The sequence below is a fragment of the Engraulis encrasicolus genome, chromosome 5 (genome assembly GCF_034702125.1).
Source record: "Engraulis encrasicolus isolate BLACKSEA-1 chromosome 5, IST_EnEncr_1.0, whole genome shotgun sequence".
In the NCBI taxonomy this organism is placed as follows: Eukaryota; Metazoa; Chordata; class Actinopteri; order Clupeiformes; family Engraulidae; genus Engraulis; species Engraulis encrasicolus.
Window position 1 is genome coordinate 38,718,474 of NC_085861.1, and position 15,000 is coordinate 38,733,473.

Consider the following 15,000-nt stretch of genomic DNA (forward strand, 5'->3'; position numbering starts at 1 on the left):
TCATTCATTGTCCTCCGGTCCCTCATCTTAACTCCCATCCTCCCTTGTGTTTTTGGCCTCGTGATGATGTCACAAGATGTCATGGACGCAATTCTAAGGTAATTTCCTCATTTGCAATCGTGTTGTTGAACGTTGAAAAGTCCCCCAGAAGTTGTTGCAGCTAGGCCGATAGCAGGGAAACTTAATTGTTTTCTCCAAGTAGGTGGTTCATCAACGAAGTGTGAGACCACAAGCACAGGTGGAGGATGGGAGTTAGTATAAGGGAGTGTACCTACCCCATGCCTCCCAAGGGGACATGGCTGCACTTTAGAACCTCACGTCATATGAAACCCGGAAGAACCTCCTTAGGACTAGTCTCAGATCTCACCTTTCCGCCGTGGCCCTCCAGCGCCTCCTCGTCCACAAAGGTGAAGGAGGTCTCCCACTTGCCCTTTGACCCGGGGCTGTGCAGCCCCTGGCTATCAGTGTAGACCCGCCTCTCCGCCGAGAGCCACCAATCACACGAGTCCTGTAGCTCGCATCTCTCAATGGAGCCCAATAGGATCATGGATTCTGTGGGAAGTGTGGGAGGGTTGAATGAACATGTCGACACAGTGATTACAAATTCCCCTGGAATACTTGATTTTGACTTGACTTTCATCATAATGTCAAAGACACAAAACATCTGCGAACAAAGCTGTTCCTATCCATTGCTCTTTGTGAGAAGAAAACAACACTTTGGACAACACAAGGAGCAATACAAGGAACACTATGTCAGACTCTTGCACAGGAAACAATTTACCTGCCATACACACACACAGACAGGCACACACGCAGGCACACACACACGTGCAAACACACGCAGGCACGCACACACACACACACACGCACGCATGCACGCACGCACGCACGCACGCACGCACACACGCACGCACACACGTGCACACACACAGCTGACCTTTGGAGTCGACCAGTGGGATGGTCTTGAGGGAGCTGGACTGGAGGAGGTTGGTGACCTCTCGGTAGGTGGACTGAGGAGATAAGAACTTCACATTCTGCACCATGATGTCCTCCACAAATATATTGTACTTGCTGAGGGGGAGAGAGAGACAGAGAGAGACAGAGAGAGAGAGAGAGAGAGAGAGAGAGAGAGAGAGAGAGAGAGAGAGAGAGAGAGAGAGAGAGAGAGAGAGAGAGAGAGAGAGAGAAAGAAAGACAGACAGACAGACAGACAGACAGACAGACAGACAGACAGACAGACAGACAGACAGACAGACAGACACAGAGGTGTGGGAGAGGGGGAGAGAGAGAAGATCTCTGTGATGCCTTCCAGAAATACATTGCACTTACTAAGGGAGAGAGAGAAGAGAGAAAAGAATGGGATGTAGACAGAAGACAGAAGAAGAGTGGTGGAATTTGGATAGCGGAGGGATGGAGGGATGGAGGGATGGAGGAATGGAAACCGTAAAAGCGAGAAAAAAAAGGACGGGAATGGTAGAGAGGGAAAGTGGGACACAGAGAGGGATGGCGGTATGGAGCGAGGGAGGGGAGAAGGATGGAGGGATAGAAGAAGGGAAGAAAGAGAGGAGGAAGTGGGAAGGGGGGAAGGAGGAAGATAAGAGTTTAAAAAAAGAGAAGGTGGCTTAGCGCTGTTAATCCCTCCACTTTGTGCCTCTTGCCATTTGACACGAGAGACAGCTCTCATCCTCCTCCTCGCCCCTAGCGAGCCACAAGCCACGAGACTGCTGTGCGTCAGCGCAATTTGGCACTGGTGTTTCACTAAGACTAAGGCATTCTGTCAGATAAGACTATTAAGGAGCTGGCTGGTGATGACACATATTGGGTAACCAATCAGTGAATAGAGACTGACAGCAAGAATGTTTTAGTACTTGTGATGGGATGGAGGCAGCCAAGCACAACGCTGTCGTTCATGATCTGAGACAAAGCATCTGCATGTTCACCTCGAACCACCTGCAAGTGAAGCACTGCCATGGATGGGTACAGTATGTGAACATTTAAAGGACACCATGTAGCCCTCCAGGAGCTTCTGTGGTGTCCAGTCAAGCCGACACAGGGGGACAAATGGGATAGTTGTCCCGGGCCCAGGGACAGAGGGGGCCCAGAATTGGGTTCTCATTACATTGTATGTATTAGTGGGGCCCCTTTCAGATGACTTTGTCCTGGGCCCAGCCAAAGGGCAAAGGCCCTGGTGGTGTCCATCAAGAATGTTCAAAAATAATGACTATAACAAGGTTTTATTCGCAGTTCACTTTGTTTAAAATGTGAGAGTATTTCTTTGTAACCTTTATCAATAACGAAAAGCAATCATTCAATCATAGTGTGATTTGAAAAGGATGTCAAGACATCAATACATGGTTTTCAGTGAACAGGTAGTCCTCAGATTGCCTTTAGTAGCCCTCAGGTAGTCATCGGTAGCATTTGAGACGGGGACAAAATTTCTGGCAGCAGTCTTATCTATGGGGCATTCACCTCATGGCCCAGGCCTGTGCCAGTAGTCCCCCCTACTGAATCATTTTCCCCTCACACTCCTTCCTCCTGGGGCACTATGGCACTATGACATGGCAATGACATTTCTTTGGTGGGATTTTCTGTACATAAAGCATGCAGGGATCAGCCACTATATCTGATTCAAATTTGGTGTGTTCTCACCTGATATGTCCGAATCCCAGTTCAGGCAGGTAGGGCAGCTTCTTCACCTGGATGGAGTTGTAGAACAACAGCATTATTAATTAATTGTCATAATACCCATAATCATAATAATCACATCAATCATTTATGGGAAATATTGTCCGACGCAAGGTTTTTGCGACTGCTCACGTCATAACTGGAATCCAATAGTCAGCCGGTTTTTACAAAATTCCATGAAATGAACACGGATCCTTGGTACACGGAATCTGTGGCGGTTTCACAGGCTTTGCCAAAATTCCGTGTTGGGGTCACGGAAGTATTTTCCATGATGGACTCACGGACATGCTTCTTTATTTTCTATACGTGATTCTAGATTTTTTTATTTGTTAAATGTTTCAAATATTATGTGTTTTTTATATGTTATGCAAATGTTTAAAAAGGTAAATGTTTCAAGTATTATTCATCACCTTATTACTTTGTTATTACTTATCACCTGTAATGTTGCGTCCAGACCAAGGACGACCTACACTGCCTGGTAGCCGAGGTAGCGGAAGATGTTTCGCCATGAATTTGCTTTATTTGCTCTGGACGTGATAATGATGTTTGATTTAGCTAACCACATGACGACTCTGGCTTGAATGCCTGGGACATTCGGAGATATGAACATTTCAATTGTTTTTTGCCGAACCACGTCATAGCTCATTACCATAATATTAGCTTGATTTTAATCATTGAAATTCACTCTGGTCGCTCAGTTCGCTTCGACCCTGGCGAATTAGCTCTGGTTGCCCAGTTTACCCTCCATAGAGTAATAATGACTTCCGTTGCTCAGTTAGCATAGGTCGCTCTTGATGTGACCATAACTTTACACTGTTATTGTTCTTGTCTTGCACTTTAATGCCTGTCTTTTTGCATAAATGTCAGTCTTGTGTATGTCTAATTATATATTGCATAAGATAGTGAGAAACATCATTTTGATGTCCTTGTATGACCTGCGCGTATATAGAAACAGTAAATCCGACTTGATTTGACTTGAATAATACAGTATAATACAGTTTTTCTCGATTGCTTACACACAATTTTCTGAATCAGTTCTCGAATTCTCAGAACTCTACACACAAATCTCCAAACCTCACACGCAACGGGCAGAACTCTTCACTTCCTCTGAAAAATGCACGTCTTGTCTCAAAACAATGTACTCTCTTCTAAAAACCTCATTTTGTTCTCAAATGACACACACAAGCAGTCATTTCAATACACTCTTATGTGAACCATTGAACACTAATATGCACAAGGTAAAACTCTATACTCAACTTGACACACAGTAGAAACTTATTTTCTTCACTGTTCTACTCACTAAAGAGGGTATTTTTTTCTGTAGTAAAATACTGAAATATTGTTTTTAGACTCGGAGTACACAAATGTGTGGCAAAAAATGTATTTTACATATTTTTCTAACATTTTTTTAAAATGTACTAATTTATTGTAAAATATTGGGTAACCACATGAAAGTGATCTCCTGTATAACATCTTTTGGAGTTCAAAAACAAATGTGTTTTCTCACTGCATCCACTCAAGTTTTCATCAATATCACATGCAATGTGTGTCCTTATGGGGTGATGATTTCAGATTGTAAACCGGTATGAAGAGAGTTTACCCATCTGATGAGGAAGTGAACATAGGGTGGCAGTTGATTTTAGCATTTTGAATGGCAGTGTGTTCAATGTGACAACCAGGGTTTTTCTTCATGAAAATTATGTGTAATCCAGAAAATTGTGTGTAGTGGTTTGAAAAGAGTGTGTTTTAAAACTGAAATGTGAGTGTAAATAAGGAATTGTGTTTAGTGTTCAGTGACATTGGTTAGGGGAGTTGGGAAATGGGTGAGATGTTCCGAGAATTGTGTGTGAAGTACCAGAACTTGTGTGGAGGCAATCAAGAAAAACTGTAATAATAATCATCATCATCATCAACATCCTCCTCATCATCTTGACCTGTATGATGGAGTCGTATAGCGAGGGCTGCAGGCCCTGGGCCACCATGTTGGCCAGGATGACGGCCACCATCATGGGCAGGATGTGGGAGATCTGGCCCGTCAGCTCGAAGCAGATCACTGCCGTGGACACCGTGTGTGTCACCGCACCCGTCAGGGCAGCAGCGCCTGGTAGGAAGGGAGACAGCAGGCACACACGCACACACACACGCACACACACACGCACGCAAGCAAGCAAGCACGTGCACGCACGCACGCACGCACGCACGCACGCACGCACGCACGCACGCACGCACGCACGCACGCACGCACGCACGCACACACACACACACACTCAGGCGCGGACACACACACACACAAGTGCGCGCACCCACGCACACACACACACACACACACACACACGCGCGCGCACACACACACACACACATACATACACACACACACACTCACACACACACACACACACACACACACACACACACACACACACACACACACACACACACACACACACACACACACACACACACACACACAGACATGGGAACGCCACACACAGAGACACACTCCCAGACATGGGAACGCACACAAACACACGCACGCACACAAGTGGAGTCAGTGAGTGAGTGTGACTGAGAGAGACCTAGAGGGAATGATACAGACAGACAAATAAAGGGAAACAATGTGAGCCTTAACCAAACCATTTGTGAGGAAAGGCTGCAGGTGTTTTGCTAAATTAGGTCTCAAATGAGGAACAAAAGACAAACAGTGTTTGAAGTATCCAAATGCAGAACAACTGACAGCACCATGTGGAATACAATATGTAATGGAAGTAGTAGAATGGTAGAAGGACAAAAAGGAGGGAGAGAGAGATAGAGAGAGAGTGAGAGAAAGAGAAAGATAGAGAGAAGAGCAGGAGAAAAATACAGTAAGCCACCAGAGGCCAAAAGAGAAAGAGCGGAATGAAAGTGGAAAGCTAAATAGAAGAAAAGAGAAGAGATCTGGGAGGGAGGTGCAAGAGAAGAGAAGAGAAGAGAAGAGAAGAGAAGAGAAGAGAAGAGAAGAGAAGAGAAGAGAAGAGAAGAGAGGAGAAGAGAAGAGAAGAGAAGAGAAGAGAAGAGAGGAGAAGAGAAGAGAAGAGAGGAGAAGAGAGGAGAAGAGAGGAGAAGAGAGGAGAAGACAAGAGAAGAGAGAAGAGAAGAGAAGAGAAGAGAAGAGAAGAGAAGAGAAGAGAAGAGAAGAGAAGAGAAGAGAAGAGAGGAGAAGAGAAGAGAAGAGAGGAGAAGAGAGGAGAAGAGAGGAGAAGAGAGGAGAAGACAAGAGAAGAGAGAAGAGAAGAGAAGAGAAGAGAAGAGAAGAGAAGAGAAGAGAAGAGAAGAGAAGAGAAGAGAAGAGAAGAGAAGAGAAGAGAAGAGAGGAGAAGAGAGGAGAAGACAAGAGAAGAGAGAAGAGAAGAGAAGAGAAGAGAGAAGAGAAGAGAAGAGAAGAGAAGAGAAGAGAAGAGAAGAGAAGAGAAGACAGGAGAGGAGAAGAGAAGAGAAGAGAAGAGAAGAGAAGAGAAGAGAAGAGAAGAGAAGAGAAGAGAAGAGAAGAGAAGAGAAGAGAAGAGAAGAGAAGAGAAGAGAGGAGAAGAGAGGAGAAGACAAGAGAAGAGAGAAGACAAGACAAGAGAAGATAAGACAAGAGATGACAAGAGAGGAGAAGACAAGAGAAGAGAGAAGACAAGACAAGAGAAGACAAGAGAAGAGAAGACAAGAGAGGAGAAGACAAGAGAGGAGAAGACGTGATCAGAACAGAACAAAACAGTAGAGCAGAGAAGAGAGATGATATGAGCTGACCTATGACAGCGTAGCCTCCGGGCAGAATGCGGTAGACGATCCCGTCAAAGAGAATTCCGTTCGGGAACAGAGTGGCCATGATCTCCCCCACCAGACGGCCTACTGCTGCCCCTGCACAACATGTGTGTGTGTGTGTGTGTGTGTGTGTGTGTGTGTGTGTGTGTGTGTGTGTGTGTGTGTGTGTGTGTGTGTGTGTGTGTGTGTGTGTGTGTGTGTGTGTGTGTGTGTGTGTGTGTGTGTGTGTGCGTGTGCATGTACGTGTGTGTACGTGTGTGTGTGTGCACGCACGTGTGTGTGTGTGTGTGTGTGTCCATGAATGTGTGAGTGTGTGTGCATGTGTATGTGTCCATGTGCGTGTGCATAACACAGGGAACAAAACAAAACAAGACAGATTGTGTGTGTGAGTGAGCAAATCTGTGCACACGCATGAATGGCCGTGACTCTCGCTCTATTCCAGTGCGGCTGCACCACTGCTCACATTCATGACAAAGTGAAAAAGTTTGTATGGCAGGCAAAGTGCCAGCGCTGTCATGTGGCATCAGCGTCACCTTACCCAGGATGAAGACGGGCATGAAGGCTCCAGATGGAATGGGCATCGTCGTGGCAACCGCAGACATCCAGAACTGTGACCGTGTGAGGGGAAATGACATCATGCTCTGTGTTAGAGGAACTGGTACTTTGGTCAATTTGACATATATCTATAGATATACTGTGTATATAGTCAGTGCTAAGCAATAATAGTGAGTACACCCCGTTTGAAAAGTATGCAAGCACACACACAAACTCCATCTCTATTTCTCAATAAACAGACACACACACACACACACACACACACACACAAGCACACGCACGCGCACGCGCACGCGCACGCGCACGCGCACGCACACGCACGCGCACGCGCACACGCACACGCACACACACACACACACACACAAACACACACACACACACACACACGTTATTGTTTGTGTTGTGGTGCAGGGGAGGGAGCACATCTGTTCTTTGGGTTGTACAGGGTCACATGAGGGTCAAGAGTGGTGAAGAAGGCCGACTTACTGAAAAATTAATTTAAAAGATGCACACGCACATGCACATGCACGCGCGCATACTCACACGCACACACACACACGCACACGCACACGCACACACACAAACATTCAAACATCAGCCTGGGTAATCTAAAATGGCAACATACGGTATAAATTAAAAAAATATTGTGCATCAAATATATTCTTAGGAAAGAGGCTTTCACTGGAGTATACTTAGTAGAGACGTGTGTGTGTGTGCGTGTGTGTGTGTGTGTGTGTGTGTTTATCATTATTCTATATCATATGTGTGTATAAACCTGTAATGGTCTAGTATTGGCCTTCTCATCATTTCCCTGCCTGGTGTCCATTTGCAATCTGCATCTGAGTGCGTCCTTGTGTGTCTCTGATTAACAAGCACGCTAATGGCTTTTTGAGGTCATGGACTCACCTCAAACCCAGACTGCACGGTGCTGCACCACGCTACATTTTCACACATTTAAATATGAAAGCACGTTGACGTAGGCATTTCCATAAATGATGCACAAATCCAAATGAAACATTCAGAACATTCAGGCCATTTAGGCATGTACTGTATGTGCTTTAGCTGTAATTGTGTGAGTCAAGCTTGTGAATTGTGTGTGTGTGTGTGTGTGTGTGTGTGTGTGTGTGTGTGTGTGTGTGTGTGTGTGTGTGTGTGTGTGTGTGTGTGTGTGTGTGTGTGTGCGCGCGCGCACGGGTGCACGTGTGTGTAAAGCAGAAGGAGACACGCTGTGTGTGTGTGTGTGCGCGTGCGTGCATGTGTGTGTGAATTTGTGTAAAGCAGAATGAGACTCACTGTGTGTGTGTGTGTGTGTGTGTGTGTGTGTGTGTGTGTGTGTGTGTGTGTGTGTGTGTGTGTGTGTGTGTGTGTGTGTGTGTGTGTGTGTGTGTGTGTGTGTGTGTGTGTGTGTGTGTGTGTGTGTGTGTATGTGCGTTTGTGTGTGTGTGTGTGTGTGTGTTTCTGCTTGCGTGAGTGCGTGTGTGTGTGTGCATATGTGTACAGTACCTTCATGAAGAGGAAGAGCAGGAGGATGAGGAAGACGCTGACTTGTGGGTGGAGCCAAACGGCAGAGCGGCCCAGGCCTGGGGGGAGGGCGGGGCCAGTTATCTTGGTCCAGGTGTAGTTGTCAAACAGAGAGTTGATGGCCTCCCTGGGCATCAGCTGGGACAGAAGAGGACAAGTGTACACATGCACACACGTGCACGCGCATGCACACATTTGCATTACAGTATTAGCTGACGTGTTTATACAAAGCAGCTTATACTTTTTTTTTTAACAGGATATTGATTATAGTCCCTGGAGCTATGTGGGGATAAATGCCTTGCTCAGCCATGGATGGAGGTGTAGTGAGAGGTAAAGGTGTTATTCAAACCTGAAATCTTCTGATCTCAAGACCACCTCCCTAACATTAGGCCATGGGAACGACTGCGTCTTCAGACACATTGGCAAATTGGCACGAGCCGCGTTAAGTTGAAGCCGTTTTTTTCTTTCTCGTAATGACCGACCAAACCATTTGTGCACTGGGGGTGGGGGAGGTGGGGGTTCTTGATCCTTTTTTGAAGGATAGGAAAGGCAAAATATCTGCATAATTTATTTAATGCAAATATAGCGCATTCTCCCTCTCTCAAACCAACTTATTTTGAAATGAAATAGAACCATTAATCATAAACTTAATGAGGGCCCAGTTCTGGGCCCCCCTTATTCCTGGGCCTGAGACAAAAAGCCCGGTTGTTCCCCCCTGTCGGCGGGCCTGCGCACACAGACATGTGCACGCACGCACACACACACACACACACACACACACACACACACACACACACACACACACACACACACACACACACACACACACACACACACACACACACACACACACAGTAGGCTATACACACACTAAGCATATTAAAAAACATCAGATAGGCTACCTCCAAAGCCATGAAAGGGAAATTGCTAGATTACGGAGAGGTTGGAACAAAGGAGAAACAGGTAGTACCCATTCCACACAGCCCACACAATCAAATTACAGTTGTAACTGCGACCATGTAACTGCTAACGAAAGAGTAACCAGAGTATCCTTAAATGCACATAAACACCAATCTACTAAACCAATCCCAGCCATTGTATAGTTTACCATAGCTGAGAATCAGCATTTAGTTTAACGTACACACTCGACTGTTGCCCTTAGTGCCCATTTATTCCAGTTATGGCGAGAGCACGGGACCCTATCATTGTAAACATCAGCACAGCACACACAAGCCGCTTCATTACAGTGATGCTATTATAGCTTAGCATCGATCGTAGCCAGCAACCTCTAAGACAGAGGACAGGATGGCACTTGGAGATTGCTGCTGTATGATAAAAAAACAGTCTGCAACACCACCAATAACTAATCAATAACAGCGCATCCCTGCAACTTCAATTGCGAACCATCAACAATCGATGTCTCCCTTAGACTAATAGGCCTCACCATTACCAAGCTGACTGCGTATAGACCAAGCTTTCTGCAGTTATGGGAGACAAGATGGACAACAACACAGACAATCAATGGCAATCCTCCCTGATAATACCTCATAGAGGACACTAATCCTGACGCCTGCGAGCTCATAAAGGTCTTAACACACACACACACACACACACACACACACACACACACACACACACACACACACACACACACACACACACACACACACACACACACACACACACACACACACACACACACACACACACACACACACACACACACACACACACTGAGTACCCATCTCGACACACACACACACACACACACACACACACACACACACACACACACACACACACACACACACACACACACACACACACACACACACACACACACACACACACACACACACACACACACACACACACACACACACACGTGGGCGCAGACACACACACACAGACGCATGCATGCACATACGCATTCTTGGCTAGGAATCAGTTAGGAAAGAGGCATTGACGTAATGTGACTACCCTAGTAAAATAAAGGAGAAATAAAATAAAAGAGAGAAAGAGAGGGAGAGAGAGAGAGAGAGAGAGAGAGAGAGAGAGAGAGAGAGAGAGAGAGAGAGAGAGAGAGAGAGAGAGGCAGACAGACAGACAGACAGACAGACAGACAGACAGACAGACAGTCAGACAGACAGACAGACAGACAGACAGACAGTCAGACAGACAGACAGACAGACAGACAGACAGACAGACAGACAGACAGACAGACAGACAGACAGACAGACAGACAGACAGACAGACATGCAGATAGCAGTAGAGCTAGAGCTGAATGGACAGTGAGTTAGCCAGAGGTGTTGAGAGTGAAGTGAAGTGCATTCTCACCTCTCCCGCCATGAACTGGCCAAACCCAGGCGGGAAGGTGAGGGTGGAAATGACCAGAGTCACAACACTGGGGTAGATCAACCGGCTGAGGAAAACAAATAAACAGACAAATAAAAAACAAAGATTTAGACCTTGGCCACATATTCTGTAGTAAACCTGTTTTTTCTTTAATCCATTCTCATATTTTGATCACTCACATGGTATTTACACCATTGTGACTGTTGCGAACTAGAAATTAATTCTAAAAATATCCATTTTAGTGAGCTAGAACTCTGTTTATATGTTAACAAAACGTCCGAATAGATGTGTTCACAAAGATATCCATATACTGTACGTGTAAACAGGGTCTGAGTGACACATATCTGTAACAATCCTTGGATAATAACCGCAGCTAAATGCTGAAAACTCTCAGACTGTAAAAGCACTGGGTTCAATTACAGGAACAAGAGGCCAGCACATAAACTGCTTCAGTGTTTTGTGTCACTACATAATGCATTTTGTTCCCAATCGGACTCAATTCCAAATTGAGGACTCTCTGAAAGAAAATAATTTACGGCCCCCATCCTAACCTTGCCATTGTCCCCTATGGGCCTCTGAAACTCCAAGCCATATAATAGTCCCCTAGGCCTCCGTTGCATGGGTAATTTTCAACTGGGAGAGATTTTCTTTTGTCTGTGCTTTTCGTTTACACACACACTGAGTTAATTTCCTCTGAAACGTTTCTTTCTAAAAGCAAAAGCGGAGATTTTTGAAAACTGGAGGCTTAGGGCTTTCTTATTCCCTCTACACTGTTGCCCAAAGGTGTAGTAGTAGGCCTATTTATGATGGATTTTGACAGCATATTTATGTGGACTCACCGATGGTGTGTGAATGAAGTGATTCAGGAAAACAGAGAGAAGTTTTTTTTATATGAAATATCCTGATATATGTAAACATGGTAGTGCAAGTCCTTTTGAACCTATCCTGAGAATACTGTATGCCGTGTTGAGTGGTCAGGGGAACTCACTGTCTGGTCAGGAAGCGTGTGAGGGCCGTTTGTCTTCGCATCACCAGGACAACCTGCCTGTTGAGGTACACAAAGAAGGCCCCCAGGAACCCACACGTAATCCTGGAAAGAGACGGGCAGACCAACACACACACACACACACACACACACACACACACACACACACACACACGTGGGCACAGGCACACGCATGCACGCACGCACACACAGGCGGGAACAGGCGCTCACTCACGCACGCCCACACACACACACACGCACACGCACACGCACACGCACACGCACACGCACACGCACACACACACACTCTGTTGAGTGCAGGCCATCTCTTTGATCAAGAACTGTCATAATAATTCAGAATAGTGTGGATTGTAAAATACTTGTTAACATGGTAGCCTGGTAAGTAATGGTGGTTTTATGTGTGTTCAGGCTCAAGTTGTTATGTTGTTATGTTATGTTATGGCGCAAAGGGGAAAGTGATGGAAATTTAGTCACAACAAACTCCATTTTAGTGGACATTTATGACTCTGCCATGGTGTAGTTAGGATGAAAATGGTCTATGGTGATATGGTCAGTATGTTTTCTGCAAAGCAATGAAGTTATATGTCTTCACCAAAGCCTTGTGGAGGATTGTATTACACTCTGTCTACTTGCAAACAGCACAATCCCTTATTCAGTGCAAATATGACGTAGTTGAGAATTGTTTAGCTGTAAATAGCTAATACTCAAACTCAATTTGCTTTTGTATTTATGTGAAATTGTCAGTATAGTCACAATAAAAGTCATTCTATACTATACACTATACTGTACCAAACTATGCTATGCTATGCTATACTATACTATCCTCTACTATCCTCTACTATACTATACTATACTATACTATATTATACTATACTATACTATACTATACTATACTATACTATACTATACTATATTATACTATACTATACTATACTATACTATACTATATTATACTATACTATACTATACTATACTATACTATACTATACTATATTATACTATACTATACTATACTATACTATACTATACTATACTATACTATACTATACTATACTATACTATACTATACTATGCTATATGCCTACCAGAGATGAGACCAAGTCACTCATCTGCAAGTCACAAGTAAGTCTGAAGTCCTTCCAACCAAGTCCGAGTCAAGTCAAAACTTAGTAAGACACACAAGTCAAGTCCAAGTCATACCAAAGCCATGTCAACTCCAACTCCAAGTCTCGTTTTTTACCAAGTCCTTAAGAAGTCACCATGTATTCTATGCAGAATCTTGACACCTACAGTTGGTCATACAGTAAATTCATTACCTCTCCACACTGCTATACATGCCCCCTTTGCCTGTCACAGTCTAAACAAAAAATAGTAGGCCTACTGGTACTATTAAGGAAGGGTAATTATTATTAAACTTAATATATTATTATTATTAATCATGTTTTCATATACAAATGCAGAAAATTGAATTAATTTAGGCTTGACATGCCATTGCAAGCTAAACCCGTCAAATCCCAGTCAAATCTCGAGTCAATAGTGCAGCAGTCCGAGTCAAGTCACAAGTCATTGCTATTATTGCCCAGTCAAGTCGCAATCATCAATTTGTGACTCAAGTCTGATTCAAGTCCAAGTCACAAGTCTTAAGTCCAAATCTCTGTACTACTGTATAGTATAGTATAGTATAGTATAGTATACTATTCTATTCTATTCTATTCTATTCTATTCTATTCTATTCTATTCTATTCTATTCTATTCTATTCTACTATGCCTAACTTGAATAGACCACTCCATCCAGTATGTTAACCCATTCCTCATGTTACCCTTGGTACCCTTGGTTACATGAAAAACATTGGGGGTGGAGAGTACCAGATCTTATGAAGGAGCGTGAGGATGAGGATGAAAGGGTAAGGGTGGAGAGTGCATGATGGTTGGTGGAAAATGGAAGGAGGAGCAGGGAGGGGGGGGGGGGGGGGAAGGGGGGGGGGCAGGACAAATGTAGTGGGGGCGAATGTGATTGGCTGGCCCGCTCTGTGTTGTACCCAATGATGGCAAACGCAGGCAGCTCCTGCAGGTCGAAGGGGAAGTCCATGCGGAAGTTTGTGCGGAAGAGGGCAGTGATGGTGACTGCAGACACAAGACAGAGGAGGGGGAGGAGTGGGAGGGGGAGGGGGAGGGAAAGGGGAGGGGGGAACGGGAAGGGACCATTTAGTACCGTTTAGTTAGACCATGCCACAATTCATTAATGCACACAAACGATAAAACCTGAGACTGGATCTTCAGCTAATACACACTGCAATTGCAAACAATACAGCCTGGGACTAGACCTCTTCTAAGGGGGGGGGGCACAAACGGGGTTGCCCGAGTCCCATGGAGATAAAGGCAGAAGATATCTACTCATCACATTACATATCTACTGGGCCTTTTAGGTGTCTCTGTCCCGGGCCTCCGTCTGCGTACTTATTCAAATCACTACGGGTGAAATATGGAGGAATCATAAATATCTACATAAATATATACGTAATATATGCGTGCAATATGTAAAGTACACTTTAACAGCTTGAGTCTGGACATCTTGCCACTGGTTAAAGAGGCCTCATTCATTCACAGCCACTTGACCCTCTCACCACTGGACATATGTACTTAAACAACAGAGTACAACAATAGAAACTAGATTGCATTATCACAGAAAATGCTGTAAGCGGGCTTGCCTTTTGGGGCAGAGATGAAACAAAGTACTATTGAGAAAACAAAGCTAAAAGAAATGTTGGAAAAAATCCATCCACCCAGTCAGAAGTTATGGGCCAAACAATTCAGCCATCTTGAATTCAGCCATCTTGAAAGTGTTGTAGCTCTGCGTTTGGGGGATTTACTAAATGACATACATGGATTTTAATTTGGCTAATGAACACTGCATATGATATAATTTTGAAAATCAACATGGGTTCGAGTGGGATTTGAACTCACAACCTCCATATCTGTAATCCAGGACCTTTGCCATTGATACTAAATGACATAGATGGTATTTGAAGTTGGCTAAGGAACACTGCATATGATATAATTTTGAAAATCAACATGGCTTCGGGTGGGGTTCG

At 44.6% G+C, this 15,000-nt stretch overlaps 1 protein-coding gene across 1 annotated transcript in view; it reads right to left on the bottom strand.

Moving 5' to 3' along the window:
- clcn1b (chloride channel, voltage-sensitive 1b) overlaps positions 1-15,000 on the bottom strand; it is a 76,474-nt gene that overhangs the window by 16,263 nt on the left and 45,211 nt on the right. Inside the window, exons 9-18 of the mRNA XM_063199895.1 lie at positions 13,948-14,032; positions 11,891-11,992; positions 10,885-10,969; positions 8,530-8,685; positions 7,010-7,079; positions 6,457-6,567; positions 4,620-4,786; positions 2,650-2,696; positions 938-1,071; positions 368-552 (exon numbers count right to left, since the gene is read on the bottom strand). Coding sequence (XP_063055965.1) covers positions 368-552; positions 938-1,071; positions 2,650-2,696; positions 4,620-4,786; positions 6,457-6,567; positions 7,010-7,079; positions 8,530-8,685; positions 10,885-10,969; positions 11,891-11,992; positions 13,948-14,032 — 1,142 coding nt within the window. The remainder of the gene's footprint in view (positions 1-367; positions 553-937; positions 1,072-2,649; positions 2,697-4,619; positions 4,787-6,456; positions 6,568-7,009; positions 7,080-8,529; positions 8,686-10,884; positions 10,970-11,890; positions 11,993-13,947; positions 14,033-15,000) is intronic.